The sequence below is a fragment of the Erinaceus europaeus genome, chromosome 7 (assembly GCF_950295315.1).
Source record: "Erinaceus europaeus chromosome 7, mEriEur2.1, whole genome shotgun sequence".
NCBI classification, from domain to species: Eukaryota; Metazoa; Chordata; class Mammalia; order Eulipotyphla; family Erinaceidae; genus Erinaceus; species Erinaceus europaeus.
Window position 1 is genome coordinate 40,947,227 of NC_080168.1, and position 22,000 is coordinate 40,969,226.

Sequence of the window (22,000 nt, forward strand, 5' to 3'; positions counted from 1 at the left end):
GTAAAGATCTTCTCCCATTCTGTGAGGGGTCTCTTGGTTTGGGTAGTGGTTTCTTTTGCTGTGAAGAAGTTTTTAAATTTGATGTAGTCCCATAGGTTTATGCTTCCCTTAGTCTTCTTTGTAATTGGATTTGTTTCATTGAAGATGTCTTTAAAATTTATGTGGTAAAGAGTTCTGCTAATATTTTCCTCTAAGTATCTAATAGTTTGTGGTCTAATATCTAAGTCCTTGATCCACTTGGAATTTACTTTTGTGTTTCGTGAAATATAGTGGTTCAGTTTCATTTTTCTGCATGTTTCAATCCATGTTTTCCAACACCATTTGTTAAAGAGACTCTGCTTTCCCCTATAGTAAATATAGTCTGGGCACCTTTGTCAAAGATTAGATGTCCATAGGTGTGGGGGCTCACTTCTGGGCTCTCAATTCTATTCCACTGGTCATTGTGTCTATTCATGTTCCAATACCAAGCAGTTTTGATGACAATGGCCCTATAATACAATTTGAGATCTGGGAGTGTGATGCCTGTGCTTCTGTTCTTTCTTCTCAAGATTGTTTTGGCAATTCTAAGTCTTTTCTGGTTCCAGATAAACATTTGTAGCATTTGTTCTATTCTCCTAAAAAATTTGTTTGGGATCTTAATGGGCATAGCATTAAATTTGTATATGGCTCTGGGTAGTATATTCATTTTGATGATGATAATTTTTCCAACCCATGAAAATGGAATATCTTTTCACTTCTTTATGTCTTTTACAATTTCTTTGAGTAGTGACTCATAATTTTCAGTATACAAGTCTTTCACTTCTTTGGTTAGGTTTACTCCTAGATATTTTATTGTTTTTGTTGCTATAGTAAAAGGAGTTGATTTCTTGATTTCATCTTCTTCTACCTTCTTAGTGTTTGCATAGAGGAATGCCACTGCCTTTTGTATGTAAATTTTGTAACCTCACACCTTACTGTATTGCCTGATGATTTCCAAAAGCTTCTTGTTGGATTCCTTAGGTTTTTCCATGTATACTATCATGTCATCTGCAAATAAGGAGAGTTTGACTTCTTCTCTTCCTATCTGTATCCCTTTAATTCCTTGATCCTGCCTGATTACTATGGCAAGAACTTCCAACACTATGTTGAATAGTAATGGTGATAGTGGGCAGCCCTGTCTAGTACCTGATCTGACTGGAAATGCTTCCAGTTTTTCACCATTGAGTATGATGTTGGTTGTAGGTTTGCTATATAGAGACTTCACTATCTTGAGGAATTTTCCATCTATTCCCACTTTTTGTAGTGTTTTGATCATAAAGGGATATTGGATTTTGTCAAAGGCTTTCTCTGCATCTATTGATATGACCATGTGGTTTTTGATCTTGCTTTTGTTGATGTGGTGGATCACATTGACTGATTTACGTATACTAAACCAACCTTGCATGCCTGGGATAAACCCTACTTGGACATGATGATCAGTCTTTTAATATACTGCTGTATCCGGTTGGCTAGAATTTTGTTCAAACTTTTAGCATCTATGTTCATCAGAGATACTGGTCTGAAGTTTTCTATTTTGGTTGTGTCCCTGTCTGCTTTTGGTATGAGAGTGATGTTGGCTTCCTAGAAGCTGGCAGGGAGTATTCCAGTGTCTTCAGTCTTCTGAAAGACTTAAAAGTAGAGGTATTAGTTCTTCTTTGAAGGTTTTGTAGAATTCATTTGTAAAACCATCTGGTCCAGGACTTTTATTTTTGGGAAGATTTTTGATAACTGTTTCATTAGCTGTGATCAGCCTAATTCATGTTATCTACTTCCTCTTTACTTAGTTTTGGAAGTTTGTAGGTATCTAAGAAATCATCCATTTCTTCCAGGTTCTCTAGCTTGGTGGCATATAGTTGTTCATAGAAGCCTCGCATGATATGTTGAGTTTCTGTGGTATCTGTTGTGATATCTCTTTCATTTACTATCCAATTTATTTGGATCTTCTCCCTTTTTTGTTCTGTGAGTCTGGCTAACGGTTTGTTGATTTTGTTCACTCTTTCGAAGAACCAACATTTACTGTTGATCTTTTGTATGGTTTTCTTATTTTCAATGTTATTGCTTTCTGCCCTCACTTTAGTTAGTTCTTTTTTTTAAATTTTTTTTTTATTTAAGAAAGGATTAATTAACAAAACCATAGGGTAGGAGGGGTACAACTCCACACAATTCCGATCACCCAATCTCCATATCCCACCCCCTCCCCAGATAGCTTTCCCGTTTTCCATCCCTCTGGGAGCATGGACCAAGGGTCACTGTGGGTTGCAGAAGGTAGAAGGTCTGGCTTCTGTAATTGCTTCCCCGCTGAACAAGGGTCGGTCCATACTCCCAGTCTGCCTCTTTCTTTCCCTAGTAGGGTTTGTCTCTGGGGAAGCTGAGCTCCAGGACACATTGGTGGGGTCTTCAATCCAGGGAAGCCTGGCCAGCATCCTGGTGGCATCTGGAACCTGGTGACTGAAAAGAGAGTTAACATACGAAGCCAAACAAATTGTTGAGCAATCATGGACCCAAAACTTGGAATAGTGGAGAGGAAGTGTTAGGGAGGTACTCACTGCAAACTCTAGTGTACTTCTGCTTTCAGGTATATATTTTGCAGTAGTTTATAGATACGTGTGAAGATATGCTCTCTCTCACAGAAACTGGTGTATATCTAGGTTTTGGGACTTTGTTAGGAAGTGAACCACCTGAGATGAAATTAGAGTATACTATGAAAGGAAAGGTCTCACCCAAGTAATGAAGCTGTAGGGTTGTCATTCCACATGTGAAGTCTCTGGACACAGTCTGAAGTGAAGCATGTTGAGGTGGCAATTGTTACATTGGTTAGGTTGTGATCGGCGGATGCAATATTATTTGTTATGGATTGGGAGAGGCATACGGGAAAATGGGCCCAATCCAAGGGTTCCAGGACTGGGGAAAGTAGGGGCTCTATAGTGGAGATGTGAGGTTGCTGCTGTCTTAGGGTTCAAAAAGACAATTGATAGTTAATTTTATCATCACATTATTTGGTAATTGGGTTAACTTTGAAAAGCCCTTTTGTTATGGTTTGCTGTACAGTACCCAGTATCTTGTATATAGTTGTGGTATTGGGTGCTTCTGATCTACTTGGTCTAGGCTTTTGAGAGAGTCCGCATATCAAATACACAGCCTATATATTAAAAAGATTCAGTTTGTGTTTTGAAAAACTTTGAGACATACAATTAATTTTACCCCTCTCAAATTAATTAGTGATTTATATGTCTACATTTTGCTAGGAGTGTACATAAACACCATTCCCACCACCAAAAGACTGTGACCCATTCTTCCCACCCACTTCCCCCCCCCCACCCACTGGCCCAGGAAGCTGCATGTCTACCCCTTACCACAGGGTTTTTACTTTGGTGCCCTACTTACAATTTGGTCAGGTCCTGCTTTTAGTTTCCCTTTCAGATCTTCTTAGTCAGCTTCTGTTGATGAGTGGGATTATCCCATACTCATCTTTATCTTTCTGACTTAGCTCACTGAACATAATTCCTTCTAGCTCTGTCCAAGATGGGTCAGAGAAGGTGGGTTCATTGTTCTTGATAGCTGCTGGGCACCTGGGTTGCTTCCAGGTTTTATTATGAATTGTGCTGCTATGAACGTAGGAGTACACACCTCTTTTTGGTTGGGTGTTATGAACTTCTTGGGGTATAACCCCAGGAGAGGAATTACTGGATCATATGGAAGGTCCATGTCTAGCCTTCTGAGAGTTCTCCAGACTGCTCTCCACAGAGGTTGTACTAATTTACATTCCCACCAGCAATGTAAAAGGGTTCCTCTGTCCTCACATCCTCTCCAGCATTTGTTGCTGCTCTCCTTTTTGATGTATGCCATTCTTACAGGAGTGAGGTGGTGTCTTAGTATTGTCTTAATTTGCATTTCTCTGAAAATCAGTGACCTAGAGCAGTTTTTCATATGTTTGTTAGCCTTTTGGATCTCCTCTGAGGTGAATGTTTTGTTCATATCCTCTGCCCAATTTTTGATGGGGTCATTTGCTTTTTTGGTGCTAAGTTTGATGAGCTCTTTATATATTTTGGTGATTAGTTTCTTTTCTGCTGTATGGCATGTGATGATCATCTCCCATTCTGAAATTGAAAAGCTTCTGCACATCCAAAGAAACTATTAAACAAACAAAAAGACCCCTCACTTTAGTTATTTCTGACCTTCTGGTTGCTATTGGGTTCCTTTGTTCTTCTCCTAGGTCTTTTAGATGTGCAGTCAGGCTTTTTATTTGTGCTTTTTGTTTGTTTGTTTCCTAATGTGTGCTTGTATGACTATGAACTTCTTTCTCAGTACTGCCTTAGCTGTTTTCCAGTTATTTTGAAAGCTTGTGTCTTCATTTTCATTGAAGTCTTGAAACATTTTGATTTCTTCCTTGATTTACTCTTAGACCCAGTAGTTGTTAAGGAGTATACTGTTCAGCTTCCGCATTTTGGGACTATTACTAATCTTTTGTTGATTGTGAAATGTTAATTTAATTCCACTGTTGTGTGAGAAGATGCTTGGGATGATTTCAAAGCTCTTGAACTTGCTGATGCTGTCTTTGTGGCCTAATATATGGTCTGTCGTTGAGAATTACCCATGTGGAATTGAATAAAATGTGTATTCCAGTTTCTTTGGGTGAATGAAAATGCCCAATGGTTCTAGTTTATCTATCTCCTCATTTAGCTCCCTCATGTGTCTATTGACTTTCTGCTTGGATGGTCTGCCAAATGAGAGAGTGTGGTTTTGAAGTCCCTTACTATAACTGTGCTGCTGTTAATATATTGTTGTAGCTCTTTCAGTAGATGTTTGATGTATTTAGATGGCTTCTCATTGGGTGCATAGATGTTAAGAATTGTTAAGTCCTCTTGATTAACTTATCCTCTGAGCAGTAAGTAGTGACCATCCAAATATTTTTTAATTTTATTGATTTTAAAGATTATTGTGTCAGATATGAGAATAGGTGTTCCTACCCCTTTTTTGTGGGCCATAGTGTTATATGATCGTTTTCCATCATTTCACTTTGAGTCTGGGTTTGTCTTGTTGAGTTCGGTGGGTTTCCTGTAGACCGCATATTGTTGGGTTGTGTTTTCTGATCCATCTTCCTTCTCTGTGCTTTTTAATAGGTGAATTCAGGCCATTGACATTTATTGATATCAAAGATTGGAGATATATTTTTATTGTTGTAGTTATTATTGTTGTCATCGTTGTTGGATAGGACAGAGAGAAATGGAGAGAGGAGGGGAAGACAGAGAGGGAGAGAGAAAGATAGACACCTTCAGACCTGCTTCACCACGTGTGAAGCGATTCCCTTGCAGGTGGGGAGCCAGCGCTCGAACCAGGATCCTTTTGCCTGTCCTTGCGCTTTCGTGTGCTTAACCCACTGCGCTACAGCCCGACTCCCCGATTTGAGATATTTTAACTACCCTCTTGTAGAGTTCAGATTGTTCTCATATATGGCCTATTTATGGTGGTCTGACTGTTTATAGGAGACATTTCAGAATTCTGTCAGAGAACTCTTGGTGATAGTTGATTCTTTCAACTGTTGCTTGTCTTAGAAGATTTTTATGCCTCCATCTAGTCTGAATGACAGTCTAGCAGGATACAGTATTCTTGGTTGAAAGCCTTTCTCATTGAGTACTCGATAGATATCTTGCCATTCTTTTCTCGCCTGTAGTGGAGAAGTCAGATGCTAATCTAATGGGTTTTCCTATGTAGGTGACTGTTTTTCTCTTGCAGCCTCAGGATCCTTTCTTTATCTTTATTCCTTTCCATTCTAAATATGATGTGTCTTGGTGTTTTTAAGTATGGGTTAATTCTGTTTGGGACCCTCTGGGCTTCTTGAACCTTTATATCTTTGATGTTGTCTAGACTAGCTAGAGAAGTCCTTAGCTATTATGTCCTGAAGAATGCTTTCTTCTCCTCCCTCTCTTTCTTCCTCTGGTAAGCCAATAATGTGTATATTATTTCTTTTGAAGACATCCCATAGGTCTTTGTTGTTGTTTTCAGTATCTTTCAATGTCTTTTTGAGATATCTTACTTCTTTTTTAGTTGTCTCTAATTCATCCTCGATCTTGATAATTCTGTCTTCAGCCTTGTTTATTCTAGTCTCTCTCCCATCTACTGTTTTCTTGCAGTTCATCTATTTTGTCACCCTGTTCTGATACTGTTTTAGCTTGTTCAGTTAGTTATGTTCTTAGCTCAGCTATTTCAACTTTCATCCCTCTAATGGCCTTGAGATAATTAGTGTTTTCTTCCAGAGTCTCATTTGTTGTTTCTGCATTTCTGATGAAAATTCTTTTCAAACTCTTTACTTACTCCAGTGATTATTTCCTTAACTTAGTGTTTGGATATTGACCTCATTATTTTGTGCTTCACCCTTTGGGGGGCTTTTATCTGGACTCTTGTCCTGGTTTATTTCTCCAGTATTTCTTCTTGTTTGTTTAACCATTTTATATATTATGAGGTCCCTCTCTCAGTACTTTTCAAATGACTGATCACTCTTACATGGATTGACTTTTTTCTAAGTAAGGTAATTAAAGGGTTCACAGATGTGGAAGTTGACACTTGTTTCAATATTATTTTTAACCCCTGAGTTGGAGCTCAGTGGTTTAAAAGCCTCTTTTGTTCTTTTTCTTACAATTAGGCTATGGGAGCTTGAGGGCTTTTAAACTATAAGTAGGCTTCTTAGCTTAATCAGTGACTTGTGACCAAGAGATAAAGCAGGGTGGGGCAGAGATAATCCAGTGGTTATGCAAAGAGACTCTCACAGCCCCACCCCTAGGCCACCAAGGTATAGATCTTCTCCTGAGTTTCCTGGTTAGTTAGTTCTCTCTCTGTCCCCTGGTATCAGCACAGGGTCTCCCTGCCACTGCTTCAGGTTCTGAGGGCAGTAACAGTGGAGACTCCCAATTGCATTTGGTGAGTTTCAGGGGAGTCCTCTCCTCCCTTCAGCCTTCTTTTTATTGGTAAAACAGACTGGAGCTGGTGTCTGAACTGGTAAACTGCCAGACTGTTACCAGCCACTTTGTCTCTTCCTAGGCTCCTCGCTGACCACAAGCCACACATGTTTACACTCACTGGTCTCCCTGCCACTGCTTCAGGTTCTGAGAGCAGTAACAATGGAGACTCCCAATTGCATTTGGTGAGTTTCAGGGGAGTCCTCTCCTCCCTTCAGCCTTCTTTTTATTGGTAAAACAGACTGGAGGTGGTGTCTGAACTGGTAAATTGCCAGACTGTTACCAGCCACTTTGTCTCTTCCTAGGCTCCTCGCTGACCACAAGCCACACATGTTTACACTCACTGGTTATTTGATGGGTTCCTGAAGTTGTTCTAGTCCTGTCTTGTTGCTGTCCCAGGTGGTCTCCTTTGGTATTCCTAGTTGACCCCGGAGAGATAAGGAGAGAAACACAGCTGCTCCGTAGCCCCGCCTCCAGAAGTCTCCTACATTTCTTATAAAAGTTTTAAGAGGGTTAAAATTGAAACTGTTCCATGTGACCAATTTTGACTTAAGTTCTATTTTAATAAACTTTTCTCGTCCAGTGAGATTAAAAAGCAATTGATATTGTCTGCCTACCATGTTTCAGGAATTATTTTGATATGGTAATGTGCATCATCGAAAAATGTGTTATCTTAAATTTTCTGTTAACAGGTATCTGTAATTGAGATTTCCTTAATAATTTAAGTTGTTTCCTAGTGATATATACTGATACCCTATCAAGTTCTCCACATTTTTATTTTTCTTCCAGGGATTTATTTCTGGGGCTAGATGCTGGCACTTCAAATTCATTACTCCTGAAGGCCTCCCCCCCTTTCTGTTTTTTATTCAATAGGACAGAGAGAAATTGAGGTGATACAGAGGGGGAGAAAGATACCTACAGTTCTGCTTCACTGCTTGTGAAGCATCCCTACTACAAATGGGGAGCAAGCAGTGGCTTGAGTGTGTCACTGCCCAGCGTCATCAAGTTCTCCCAAATTTTTATCTTGTGCTTGAACTATCTGTATCTCTGTTTTAGGTCAGTTATTATCAACCTTGACTACTTGCTGATATTTTCCCATAACCATTTGGCTGAGTCTATTTATGTTAAAGCTAATTATTTTTAATCTTTTTTTTTCTCTTTCTTTCTTCCTCTCCCTTTCCTTCCCTCCCTCCTTCTCTCTCCCCCATCTCCGTTTCTCCCTGTCTCTCCCTCCTTCCTTCCTTTCTCTTTTTCTTGACAAAAATTCCACTGTGCTATTTTATGTTGTGCCAACTATCAAATCCACTGCCTCAAACATGAAACACATGGACTCCATAGCTTAGTTACCTCCTGACCCCTGAATCTCTGTGTCCTTAGTTGGGCTATTTGGTATTATCAAAATCAGTATCTAATAATTCTCTAAAAGTTTAGCCATGTAACTTTTGTCCTTATATTATTAGTTCATTAAGGGATGTGAGTCTAGGACCAAAAAGAGCCAGATGGTCCATGCCCTAAGATTTAGGAGGTTTTGTTTTTTACTGTTATTCAGTGGCTGATTGATGCAGACTCCTAAGATCAGACCTCATCAGATTTTACCGTGTGTCTGTCTGTCTGTCTGTCTGTCTGTCTCAGGATTTAATAAGGGGCTTATAATACACTTAAACTACCATTGAAATACATTCCTGTCTTGAAGTGTGTCTTATAGGTGATTTCCTTAGTGTTATTTCCTAACAACTACATAGATTCTCATTGGTAGTATACTGGTTTCATAACTTGTCAACCACAAATTTTTGTGTGTTGCTGACATTGAACAATCGTATGTACTTTGCTGCATATAAGACAGACTATTAAAAAAGAGAGAGAGAGAGAGAGAGACTATGGACTTACAGCATCTAAAAGAAAATAACAGTATTTTATTATACAGGCACAGTTGCTGGCAAAGAAAATTATCTTCTCATATCTAAATCTCCTGGTGAATTCAAAGAATGACCTGGCTTTGGCTCATATCCTCAATATTCCTGATAGGGGACTTGGAAGAGAAGCCTTCACTGATTTGAAACATGCTGCCCGAGAGAAGCATATGTCTATCTTTTTGGTATGGACTTGTTACTTTTCAAGATTTTTAAAAGACTTTGAATGGTGGGCCCATGTATATTAGTAGAGAATTTTTGTGACTGTGATAAAACAAATTTTAAATTATGAATTTAGTTTCTATCTGTATTTGACAATTTTTAGTATTTTTGAGTTTTTATTATTTCAATTTGGCAAAAGAGATTTCCTCTAAAGCAGTGTTTACTTATGTGTATTCTATAAAGTGTTAACCCTGTTAAAAATACTACTAAAGGTGAGCCCCCACACCTATGGACATCTAATCTTTGACAAAGGGGCCCAGACGATTAAATGGGGAAAGCAGAATCTCTAAAACAAATGGTGTTGGAAACAATGGGTTGAAACATGCAGAAGAATGAAACTGAACCACTGTATTTCACCAAATACAAAGTTAAACCCCAAGTGTGTCAAGGACTTGGATTTAGACCACAAACTATCAGATACTTAGAAGAAAATATTAGCAGAACTCTTTACCGCATACATTTTAAAGACATCCTCAATGAAAGGAATCCAATTACAAAGAAGACTAAGGCAAGTATAAACCTATGGGACTACATCAAATTAAAAAGCTTCTTCACAGCAAAAGAAACCACTACCCAAACCTAGAGACCCCTCACAGAATGGGAGAAGATCTTTACATACCATACATCAGACAAGAGTTTAATAAACAACATATATAAAGAGCTTGCCAAACTCAACAACAAGACAACAAATAAGCCCATCCAAAAATGGGGGGAGGACATGGACAGAATATTCACCACAGAAGAGATCCAAAAGTCTGAGAAACACATGAAAAAATGCTCCAAGTCTCTGATTGTCAGAGAAATGCAAATAAAGACAACAATGAGATATCACTTCACTCCTGTGAGAATGTCACACATCAGAAAAGGTAATGCAGCAAATGCTGGAGAGGGTATGGGGTCAAAGTAACCCTCCTACACTGCTGGTGGGAATGCCAATTGGTCCAACCTCTGTGAAGAACAGTCTGGAGAATTCTCAGAAGGCTAGAAATGGACTTACCCCATGACCCTGCAATTCCTCTCCTGGGGATATATCCTAAGGAACCCAACACATCATCCAAAAAGATCTGTGTACACATATGTTCTTAGCAGCACAATTTGTAATAACCAAAACCTGGAAGCAGCCCAGGTGTCCAACAATAGATGAGTGCCTGAGCAAGTTGTGGTATATGTACACAATGGAATACTACTCAGCTATAAAAAATAGTGACTTCAACATTTTCAGCGGATTTTGGATGGACCTTGAAAAATTCATGTTAAGTGAAATAAGTCAGAAACAGAAGGATGAATATGGGATGATCTCACTCTCAGGCAGAAGTTGAAAAACAAGATCAGAAGAAAAAAAAAAAGTAGAACCTGAAATGGAATTGACATATCGCACCAAAGTAAAAGACTGAGGTGGGTGGGTGGGGAGAATACAGGTCCAAGAAGGATGACAGAGGACCTAGTGGGGGTTGTATTGTTATATGGGAAACTGGGGAATGTTATGCATGTACAAACTATTGTATTTACTGTTGAATGTAAAACATTAATTCCCAATAAAGAAATAAAAAAAAATTCTCCTAAGGGGTGCCAGGTGGTGGCATATTGCGTTAAGCGCACATAGTGCTAAGTGTGCAGAGCCCCTGCAAGGATCCCAGTTTGAGCCCGATTCCCCACCTACAGGGGGATCACTTCACAAGTGTAGAAGCAGGTCTGCAGATGTCTGTCTTTCTCTCCTCCTCTCTATCTTTCCCTCCTCTCTCAATTTCTCTCTGTCCTGTCCAACAACAGGGAAAAAAAAAGGTTGGCCACCAGGCTCAGTGGATTTGTAGTGTAGGCACAGAGCTCTATCTATAACCCTGCAGCCAAAAAAAAAAAAAAAAGTCCTAGAGAGGGAGTAGTAAGTAGTGCAGCTGATTTGCACATAAGTTACCATGTGTAAAGACCCCAGTCTCCACCTTCAAGGTGGAAGTTTCACGTGTCTATCTTTATCTAACTCTTTATCTCTCCTCTTCTCTATTTCTCTGTTGGATAAAAACGGTAAAAGATGGATTAAGACTTCTCTTTAGATACATATTTTTGAAGACAAAAATAAAAAATCCCTGCTAGTGCTTAATAAATAAATGTTTTCAAGGTCAAGGAGTTTCCAAAAATGCACATATCCTTATTGAATATACTTGCGAGATGTTTGTTAAAAAAACTCTTAAGAGGTCCATTCATAATGAGACTTACTTAAGTTAGCACCATTATTTGTTTTTCGTATGCTTTTTGGCCATGTAACTTTCCCCCAAATTATTAAAAGTTCAAAGAACATAGCTTCCTTAGGGTATCCTTTGGAAAATGCTAGTTTATAACAGTATAACAGTTCATCTCTGATGGAAATGCTTTTTTTTTTTTTTAAATAAAGATCATAAAAAATTTTTATTATTATTTATTTTCCCTTTTGTTGCCCTTGTTTTATTGTTGTTGTGGCCATTGTTGCTGATGTCGTCATTGTTGGATAGGACAGAGAGAAATGGAGAGAGGAGGGGAAGACAGAGAGGAGGAGAGAAAGAGAGACACCTGCAGACCTGCTTCACCACCTGTGAAGCAACGCCCCTGTAGGTGGGGAGCCGGGGCTCGAACCAGGATACTTACACCAGTCCTTGGGCTTTGCGCCATGTGTGCTTAGTGTTGCCATCCAACCCCCTGGAGATGCTTTTCTATATAGATAGCACATGTGTGTTTTATTATTGTAATGACCAGATCTTTAGAATTATACATGATTGAATAATTGAATTATGAAAGCTAGGTAGAATTTTGTGATTTTGTAGTGAAAATACACATTTTACAAATAAAGAAGCTATGGTTTGTAAGAGCTGAATTATCAACTTGAATAAATCAACACAGTTGGCACTGAGAACTTCTTTGTTCTATATTCCAGCTCCAGCATTCAATCTATATAAAAAATATAATCATACATTCTTACATAGTCACACTCCATGGATATCCTCATATGCCTTTAATTTGACCCTTAATCCAACTTCTCAGTCTTCATCTATATTGCTAGTTTCCTTGTGGGCACCTGTGTGGCACCTGTTTCTTTTACTATTTAATTCTGAGTCAAAGTGTAGTATGAGTCATAAAAAGTGTTTCATCTACCCACATACCCAGAATTATATAAAAATATGTAACTATTAAGATTATACTTTTGGCATGCTAAATTATTATATATAACTAAATCTTTTAATTCATAGGTGGCAACATCATTTATTAGGACAATTGAACTTGGAGGGAAAGGATATGCACCATTACCATCTAATCCATTATGGAAACATGTAAAAGGATTGTCTAATTTTATTAATTTCATTGACAAATTAGATGAGATTCTTGGAGAAATACCAAATCCAAGGTAATGGCTTTTCATAAATTGAATATGTTTATTATTATTTTTTAAATTTATTTATAAAATGGAAATGTTGACAAGACCATAGGATAAGAGGGGTACAATTCCACACAATTTCCACCACCAGAGTTCCATATCCCATCTCCTCCATTGAAAGCTTTCTTATTCTTTATCCCTCTTGGAGTATGGACTCAGGATCTTTATGCGGTGCAGAAGGTGGGAGGTCTGGCTTCTGTAATTGCTTCTCTGCTGAACATGGATGTTGACAGGTCGATCCATACTCCCAACCTCTCTCTCTCTCTTTCACTAGTGGGGCAAAGGCTCTGGGGAGGCAGGGCTCCAGGACACACTGGTGAGGTCGTCTGCCCAGGGAAGTCAGGTTGGCATCATGGTAGCATCTGAAACCTGGTGGCTGAAAAAGCATTAAAATATAGAGCATAAACAATTGTTTAATAACCAGGAACCTAAAGACAAGAATATAGCAGATGAGATTTGGGGTCTCCATTTTGGAGAAAGCTAGTAGGTCTATTTTAGGTATATTCCAAGTGGCCCATGCTTACTAGTTTTTGCCTTAGTCTGACAGCTAAAATGTAGGTGGACCCAAGGTTTTGTCTGGGGAGATGGTGTTAAGAGTTGGAAAAAGGACTAGAAAGCTAGATTAGGGAAGAGTGTAGCTCCCAAATATGAGAAAAGTATATACATATCGTTAAGTATAAACCCCATCAATCTGATCTGGGGCCCATATTTGTTGCAGAAGCCTGTGTAACCTCTGTATCCCTGTAGGTCTGAGCTTGTATTCTGTGGTCATGGCTAGGAACATTCTAGTTTGCACTAATTTCAGGACCCATCTTCCTCGAGTGGTAGAGTATGTTAACCAACCTCCCTTCGAAGAATAGGGCTGTCCTTGCCATTGTTGATCCACATTGAGGGCAAAGTCCTATAGGGGCCCACAAAAGGGTGCATTGTGTTGTTCCATATGGATATGACCAGTGACAGTGGCGAGAGGGATCTTTTGAAGGTCTAGACCCATCATATCTGTGTGGGAATCCCAGGACTCCCTCAGTAGGACCCTGGGTGATGGGATAGCCTGGTAGTGACCAAAGAGCCATCATTAAAGTATGCTGGTCTCTTGCCCTTGCCAGAGCACTCCTTAGCTCTGGTTTATGTTGGTGCAGGGGATTGAACCTGGGACTTTGGAGCCTCAGGCTTGAGAGTCTCTTTGTATAACTATTATGCTATCATCCTGTCCATTTTTAGCCCATAAAGAGAATGAGAGAGAGTCAAGAACAGTTGATAATAGCAGACATTGTCATCAAAGTATAGAGACTCTCATGTCTGAGCCTCCAAAGTCCCAAGTTCAAACCCCATACCATCATAAACCAGAGATGACAGTGCTCCAGTTAAAAAAAAAAAAGTTTCTTGCCTATTGTCATGTTAGTTTTGTGAGAGAGCAAATATAAATGCACATAGGTAATCCATTATAACTTGGTCATTTATTTATTTTATAGAGACAGAGAGAAGTGGAGAGGAAAGGGAAAATGAGAGAGAGAGAAATACACCTGCACTACTGCTTCACCACTCAGTTCGAAAACCTGGGGTGGGACTGGAGGCTTGAACCCAAGTCCTTGTACAAGGTAATATGGGTGCTCAACCTGGTACACAACCTCCCAACCCCTATTTTAATTTATTATTATTCTCTTAAGAATTTCCTTTTTTTTCTCCTCCATGGAATTTCTTGTTGAAGTCATCTACTGAGTAGAAATTCATTTTAGAGACATCTAAAGTGAGACAGTAAACTTAAGCTCTTCAACTTGGCTTCTAGTTATTTTAGATATCCTGTTTGTCATACTGAGTATATTACTGGATGTTTTAGGCAAACACTAAGGAGGGTGTCTACTTAGGTCTACTTTTTCAGATAGCTATAGAAGTAATCTGTCCATTCAATCTTACTTTCTTTTATGTTGATTTTTTTTGTTTATTGAGTATATTTTTATTTTATGACTTTAAAAGTTAAAGTTAGTAGTAACTGTAAAGTTATATCCTACTCATCTAATAATAACAGAATGTGAAGAGAAATGAATAATTAACCTAGTTTCAGGGAGCTAAACAGGAGTGTCAGAAATGGTTGGTTACCTTTTTGGTTATTAGAGTTGAGCTTAATTTTGATGAATGAACTTGAATAAGTTAGGCCAAAGAGAATGGAGGTGAAATGAAGCCCAGAGTGGATAGGGAAAGGTCCCCTCTAGTGGGTACAGTATGGGTACCCTATTGGGACATTGTTTCACTGGTTATGTTGCATTCTAATTTTAATTTGTTCTGCCAGTTTTTGACTATTGACAATGATAATTTGACTATGATAATTATAAAAGTAAAAAGACACTTTTATGGTTTTTTTCTTCAGATTTTTCTCACTTTTGCAGTTCAGGTTCTTATTCCATTTTCTAATTAATTTCTCACTAGACTGTGAACTTGATGAAGGTCTTATTGATTTCCTTCACTAGTATCCCCTAACCCTTTCACAATTCTTGGCACAGAGTAGCCACTCTGTACTATTTGCTTTTCTTCTCTTAACTAATGCTTTTTCACTTTCCTACTTTGTTGAAACCTCTACACGAGATCACTTACGATCTTCTAGTTGTTCTTTTGTTCTCTTGAGTCATTTGATCACTTTGATTTTTAGTTCTCTTTCCCCTCTAACTTCATGGACTCTTAACTCATACCTGCCTCTCTGACTGCATTTATATGCATCCTGACTATATTAAAAGTGAAGTTCAAACCTCTATGCTGAGTTTGAAAAAATTATCTTCAACTCCTATAGATTATTACTTCACAGGCAACTCAAACCAAACATATCCCCAATGAATTCCTCACCTTTTCTTGAAAAAACTGCTTTCCTCCTAAAGTGCTCAACTTGAAGTCTCTGATCCACCCAAGCAGAAATCTAAAACATTGCAATACCTTCTGTCTTTCTTTATCCCACCAACATTCATCAGTTTTTTTAAATATAATTTTTATGTTCTTTTGCTATATTTCTGTGTCTGTAGCTTTTATTTTATCTCCATTATTTATGCTAACTTCAGATCTTCCTCTTTTCTTTCCACTTGTTTCTTGAGTCCTGAAGTCTGTCTCCAGTCTTTTTTTTTAAATCCAAAAAAGGGATAATGAGTAGGTAAATAAAGAAATTGAAGAATTATTTTTGTCTTCATCAGGCCATATTAGCTACTATTTGGCTGCATTTCTCCACTTTGCCAGTAGGTGCCACCATAAAATGCATACTATACCTTCTTCTGTAAAATGCCTTAGGTTTCAAGTTTCATAAATTAGTTCCCTGCTCCTCAAATGTTAAAATGTTTGTATTCTCTGTTTATTACGTAATAACTTTTAAGTGTACACCTGTAATTATACATAGAATGTTAATGATTAAAATTGCCCAGTCCAAAACCCTATCTTAATTTCTTCTAATAATTAAAAAATATATATTTTGGATGCCTTTCCTACATTTTATCTTGCAATGTTGATGACATTTTAATTTATATATGTAATTTGTTTTTGCAAATCGTTTTCAAATTCTTGAAGATAATGGCAAAAGCCTTAAGTACTAACATGTACAGTTGATGATTACATTTCAGCATTACTACAGTTGTCTATACTTATTTTTCTTTCTTCCTTTTTCCTTTTTTTTTCCTCCAGGGTTATTGCTGGGCTCGGTGCCTGCACCATGAATCTACTGCTCCTGGAGCCCATTTTTTCCCCCTTTTGTTGCCCTTGTTGTTGTAGCCTCGTTGTGGTTGCTATTATTGCCATTGTTGGTGTTGTTCGTCATTGTTGGTGTTGTTCATTGTTGCATAGGACAGAGAGAAATGGAGAGAGAAGGGGAAGACAGAGAGGGGGAGAGAAAGACACTTGCAGACCTGCTTCACCGCCTGTGAAGCGATTCCCCTGCAGGGGGGGAGCCGGGGACTCGAACCGGGATCCTTACACCGATCCTTGCGCTTTGCGCCACATGCACTTAACCTACTACGCCACTGCCCGACCCCCTTTTCTTTCTTTTTTAAGAAAATATTTTATTTATTTATTTTAGTGAGAGAGAGAGAGAGAGTGCACCAGACACAAACACACTAGAGCACTATATCACTCTGGCTTATGGTGATTCTGGGGATTGAACCTGGGACCTTAAGAGCTTCAGACATTCAAGTCTTTTTGCATAACCATTATGCTGTTTTCCCAGCCCTGTGCTTACTTTTCTATTTTAGTTTGGCTTATATTTTTTCCTTATCAGCCTTATTTCTTCTTTTTTTTCTTTAATTTATTACTGGATCAAGACAGAAATTGAGAGGATAGGGAGAGAGAAAGAGAGACACCTGCTCCTCTACTTCACCACTTGTAAAGCTTGAACCCCTGCTTGAACCCAGGTCCTTGTACACTATAGTGTGGGCGGTTAACAAGGTGTGCTACCACCTGGCCCCATCAGCTTTTTTTTTTTTTTTTTTCTCTTTCTACCCTAAGGTCTCTAATGTGATGTTTAGTAGCCAAGAGCAGCAGCTGACCCTTCTCTCACCTAAATTCTTTATTGCTTATCCTCCCAGAAGACCTTCTTTCTCCCTTTTCTCCCTAATCAAAACCCTTCTATACAACCTCCAGCATCTCATTGTACTATACAGTAATGACCTCTTTAAAAGAGTTTTATTCATTTTGTATTCCCAGTGCTTAGTATAAATGTCCTGGTATATTTGAGTTAAAACATCAGGCATTTCTATGCTGTAGAAACAAGACTTTGAATTAAGCCATGGTATTGCCTAGCAGATATTTGAAGTGTTGTTAATTGGCTATGGTGGTGAATGTACACTAATAGATTAATTATAGCATTGGTGTTTGGGGTATTTTGCCAGGGGACAAAATGTTGACCTCAGCAGGTATCTGAAATACAAGTCTTAATAATTTTTCCCTTAATACAGTTCAGTCAGTGAGTTATAACTTCTTTAAGATTTGACACCTTTGTTCTTATAGGGAAAATGAGAAGTGAAGGGGGAAGGTGACCTTAATATCTTAAGTGCACTTTAGCATTATTTTGTTCTTGCAGTTGACACTAAGACTGTTTTTATATATTATTTTCCCTTGAATAATTTCCAATTTTTTTCCGTTAGAGATTAATTCTCCCCCCAAAAGCACATGATGCTATTTATGTTTTTATTTGGCTATACTTTTTCCAATTACTTTCAGTGCTTCTAACTGAAAATTAAGATAGAACAAACAAACAGCTGAAAAAGAAAGTGCTTGCATACATAAAGACATTCTAGAAGTCTATTTAGACTACGTCCTCTTATTGACCCTTATTGAAAATAAGTAATAACGCTAGCTAGCATGTGTTTTTCATGCTTCTTAAATGTACTGGTGAGCCAGAAAATTCATGAAAATTTAGGCCAAAATCTTTATAAGGGGGAAAGCTAGAGAAGTAAGTCAAGAATGTAAATAAGCTTTTATTTTGAGAGGCTTTGTTACATTTGGTAATTCGGAGGGGCTGTTCTTACTGAAGTCTGACAAGAGTTCTAGCAGTCACCACTTGCTTTCAGTGACTATAGTTAAAGATAGCTAGGAAAGGGGGAAGCCATGATGATTGAAAAGCGGGGAGAAGCCTAATTAATGATGTGATTGCATATGTAGAAAATTCCGATAATCAGAAGGAATTAATAGACTTTAACATTGTTATACTTGATGCCAATAAACAGAAAGACACTGTTTCTGTATGCCATCACTAAATAGAAAATGTGATTTGCTTTATTTAATGAGAGGGATGGAAATAGAGATAGTGAGAGAGACCAGAACACTGCTCAGCTTTGGCTGATGGTGGTGCTGGGAATTGAACCTGGAAACTCAGAGCTTCAGGTAGAAGGTTTCTTTGTAGAACTGTTATGCTGTCTCCACCACCCCAAATAGAAAATGTTAAAAACAGAGTCAAAGATACAAAGTTCATAGACTAAATTTTTTTTTTTTTTAAAGTCAGTCTCAGACTTGGTGTGAAAGTCTCTGGTTGCCTCCACCCACCCAGAGTTTTTTGTGTCCTGATCTTAGTGCTACTAGTGATTTTTGTTCTTAAGAAAACCCCATTCATCCTGCTTGCTTACTACTCACAGCTACCAGTTTACTACAGTGCTTTTTTTCCCTAGAAGTTGTAATTCAATTAGGTGGGGTGTGCAAATGACCTTTTGTGCAAATACTGAATATAATTTTGATGATCAGACAAATTTGGGAGTTACTGCTGTCATGATGACTGCATTAAGACTCTGTATTATTATTTTTTATTTTACTTTTATTAGTGGCTTAATATTGATTTACAAAATTAGAAGATAACAGAGGTATAATTCCACACCATTCCCACCACCAGAGTTCTATATCCCCCTTCCCTCCATTCGAAGCTATAATAGTTAAGACTCCATGTCATTATACTTTCCCCACTCTATTTGAATCAGCTACTTAAATGTGAGTTCTCATATAGATAATGTTTGTTAGGGAACTTCTTAAAATATAAACCTGGCAATGAAACAACAAGGATGAAAACTTCAATTTATAATTTTCTTTTATGCCATTTTGAAAGTCACAAGTAGGCTAAATAAAGCATGTCCAGGGCAGAAAGTGAGGAAACTTAGAGCTGTGTTCAGGCATTTTGACTTCATAAATCAGACCACATCACACTGGGCACTGTGTAGTTTCTCCAGTGATACCTGTGAATGATGGAGAGCTCCTGCCTTTAAAACAGAGCTCTCTTACGATTGATTGTTGGACATCAGATTTCTTCCTTGTAATGGACTTACAGCCTTCCTCCCATATATTTCTCACACTATTTTTAGATCAGCCTTCTAGAGCGGGAACTGTAACCAAAATTCATTCAGATTCAGTAGTATAAAGAAACAGTTGATTTCAGGTTTTTCTGTTTTAATACTTGTCTGGAGAACATAGTTGACCTAGTCTCTGTTTTTCCTTATATCAGTATTGAGTAATTTGACTTTCTCTTTCATGTAATGTTAGAATGCAGTATCATTTACTTACTTTAGGTCAGTTTCTCCTCACCACCTTCCTAGCCCAGAACTTGTTTTTAATGTAATTGATGTAAAAGTTTAGTGTAAGCTTTTAAAATTATAAGTAATGTGGAAATCTAGGTATTCAGTTAAAAATTAGCTATTTTTGTTACCTTAGGTGTATCTAGTGGTATATACTTAAACTATATGCCTGCATCTTAATATATTATCGTCTGGTACTGGTTGGTGGCACACCTGGTTAAATGCACATGTTCAAGCCCCCTGGTACTCACCTGCAGGGGTAAAGCTTCACAAGCCGTGAAGCAGTGCTGTATGTATTTCTCTTTCTCTTTCCCTCACTTTTCTCTGTCCTATCAAAATAAAGTTAAAAAATCAGTTTTCAACTGTTATGTATATAGCTAAATTAATTTCCTTTTACATCAAGGAAGAGTAATTTACTTCTTGAAATGTTTTGATTGTAGAGAAATTAAAATTTCCTTTTTAGGGGTTCCCATCTTTTTTTTCTTTTTTTTTTTTTTTTAATATTTCACTGTTGGATTTATAAGATCAAAGCCATGTTCTTTGAAAAGTGTTAACCTTGAGAATTATGTTTTCAAGCTTATAAGCCTTGTGTCACTTCTAATACTATTATTAAGTTGATCACATTTCTTCTATTTTCAGCGCTGCGGGGAGTCGACTACTTTCAGTGATAAAGATGCAGCTGATTAAAGGCCAGAACAGCAGGCATCCTTTTTATAAAGCAGTGGAGGTAGTTGCTCAGGAATTGGATTTGAGGATTAAAAATATTATCAATTCTCAACAAGGAGAAGTAGCTGCTAACACCACTAACATCAGTCCTGCACGGGTAATGAGCTTTTTTATTTTCATTATCCTCTAATGCTTTTAGCTTTAGAGCAGAATTTTGTGTGTCATAGTCCATTGCTTTCTGTTTGTCAAGTACCGAAGGCCTCTTTTTATTAGACTGACTGTCATAGGTAGTATATGAATAAAAAAAAAGACATATGTTTTGTTATTGACTTATATATTTACCCACAAACTTCTAGGACTATTTATAGCTGGTTATCTTTAATGATGAGCATTTTTTAAAATTTTTATTATCTACTATTTGACTTATTTTAAAGATAGAGACAGAGATAGTGAAAAACACCCCAGTACCCAAGCTTTTTTCATTGCTGTGGGGCTTGAGCTTGAACCTGAGTCACACACACTGCCCAGTTCATGTTTTTTAATTAATTTAATTATTTCAAAGATTAGACATGAGAAAGAGGATCTGGGTTGTTGTCCCATGTTTTTAATTTGTGTTAAACTTGTAGTAACTAGTTAGCTCAGCTGATAGCTATATTACTAGACACCCATCAGAATCTGTCATAACTCACATAATTGAGACTGCCAATCTCTTCAATTTTTTTGGCACAAGAAATAAAGATACAGAAAACCTGCTTCTTGGTGTCTTGCTTTCAACATAATTAGAAGTCTCCAAAAGAATATGATCCAGTGAACATTGTGGACTTCTCATTTATGGTTCGCTGGTGAAAAGTATATTGTCTTCTACTGTTATTATTTATTTATTTATTTTACCAAAGCATTGTTCAGCTCTGGCTTATGGTGGTACAGAGGATTGAACCTGGGACCTCATAGCCTCAGGCATGAGTCTTTTTGCGTAACCATTATGCATTCTCCATCATCACCACCACCACCACCACCACCGCCGCCAGAGTACTCAGCTCTAATTGTGGTGGTTTTGGGAATTGAACCTGGGAACTCAGAGTCCATGATAGTCATTTGCATAGCCATTATGCTGTCTCCTTAGCCCTGAAAAATATATTTTAAGCACCAGATTGTAATAGAAAATTTATTATAATATTGGAATAGCTATGCATTCATTTTATTTTCTTTGATTTCCCTCCAGGGTTATCACTGGGGCTTGGTGCCTACACTATGCTTGGTGCCTGTAATGCTCCTGGTGGACACTTTTTCCTTTTTTGTTGTTTTTGGATAGGACAAAGATAAGGCAGAGAGGGGGAGAGAAAGATAGACACCTGCAGACCTGTTCCACCGTTTGTGAAGTGACTCGCATGCAGATGGGGAGCCAAGGCCTAGAACCAGGATCCTTGCGCTCCTGTGCTATGTGCACCTAACCGGGTGTGCCACCGCTAAACATTCATTTTATATTTGTCTGGTAGCCTGAGTCAGTGAAGCACAGAAAGAAGGCCAAGTTCACATCAGTGAAACTGAGGAAGGTGTCAAGTGTTTTAGAAAGTACAGCTTTGATATTTTGGCACAGTGTGCAGCGTCTCTATGTGCAAGGTTTGATCATTATTTCTGTTTCCATCAGTGAGTTCAGCTAAAGTACAGTGTGAAGTAAACCATTTTTCCAGTTACACAGCACATCTGAATAATATGTTGATATCAGACCTAGTCAGAGATGTTTTAAGAGCTCTCATGTGTATCTACATATATTTTCATATATATTGCCCTTAATCTTCTCTTTAGTCGACA

General features: G+C 38.0%; 1 protein-coding gene across 19 annotated transcripts in view; it reads left to right on the forward strand.

Moving 5' to 3' along the window:
* The window catches only part of PARPBP (PARP1 binding protein), a 71,333-nt gene that overhangs the window by 32,536 nt on the left and 16,797 nt on the right, over positions 1-22,000 (forward strand). For 10 of the 19 annotated variants that reach the window (XM_060194264.1, XM_060194265.1, XM_060194266.1 and 7 more), the window contains 3 exons: positions 8,896-9,066; positions 12,319-12,473; positions 20,162-20,345. In XM_060194264.1, coding sequence (XP_060050247.1) covers positions 8,896-9,066; positions 12,319-12,473; positions 20,162-20,345 — 510 coding nt within the window. Of the gene's footprint in view, positions 1-8,895; positions 9,067-12,318; positions 12,478-20,161; positions 20,346-22,000 lie in introns of those variants that run through there. The other 9 variants (XM_060194267.1, XM_060194268.1, XM_060194270.1 and 6 more) reach the window with 2 other exon arrangements.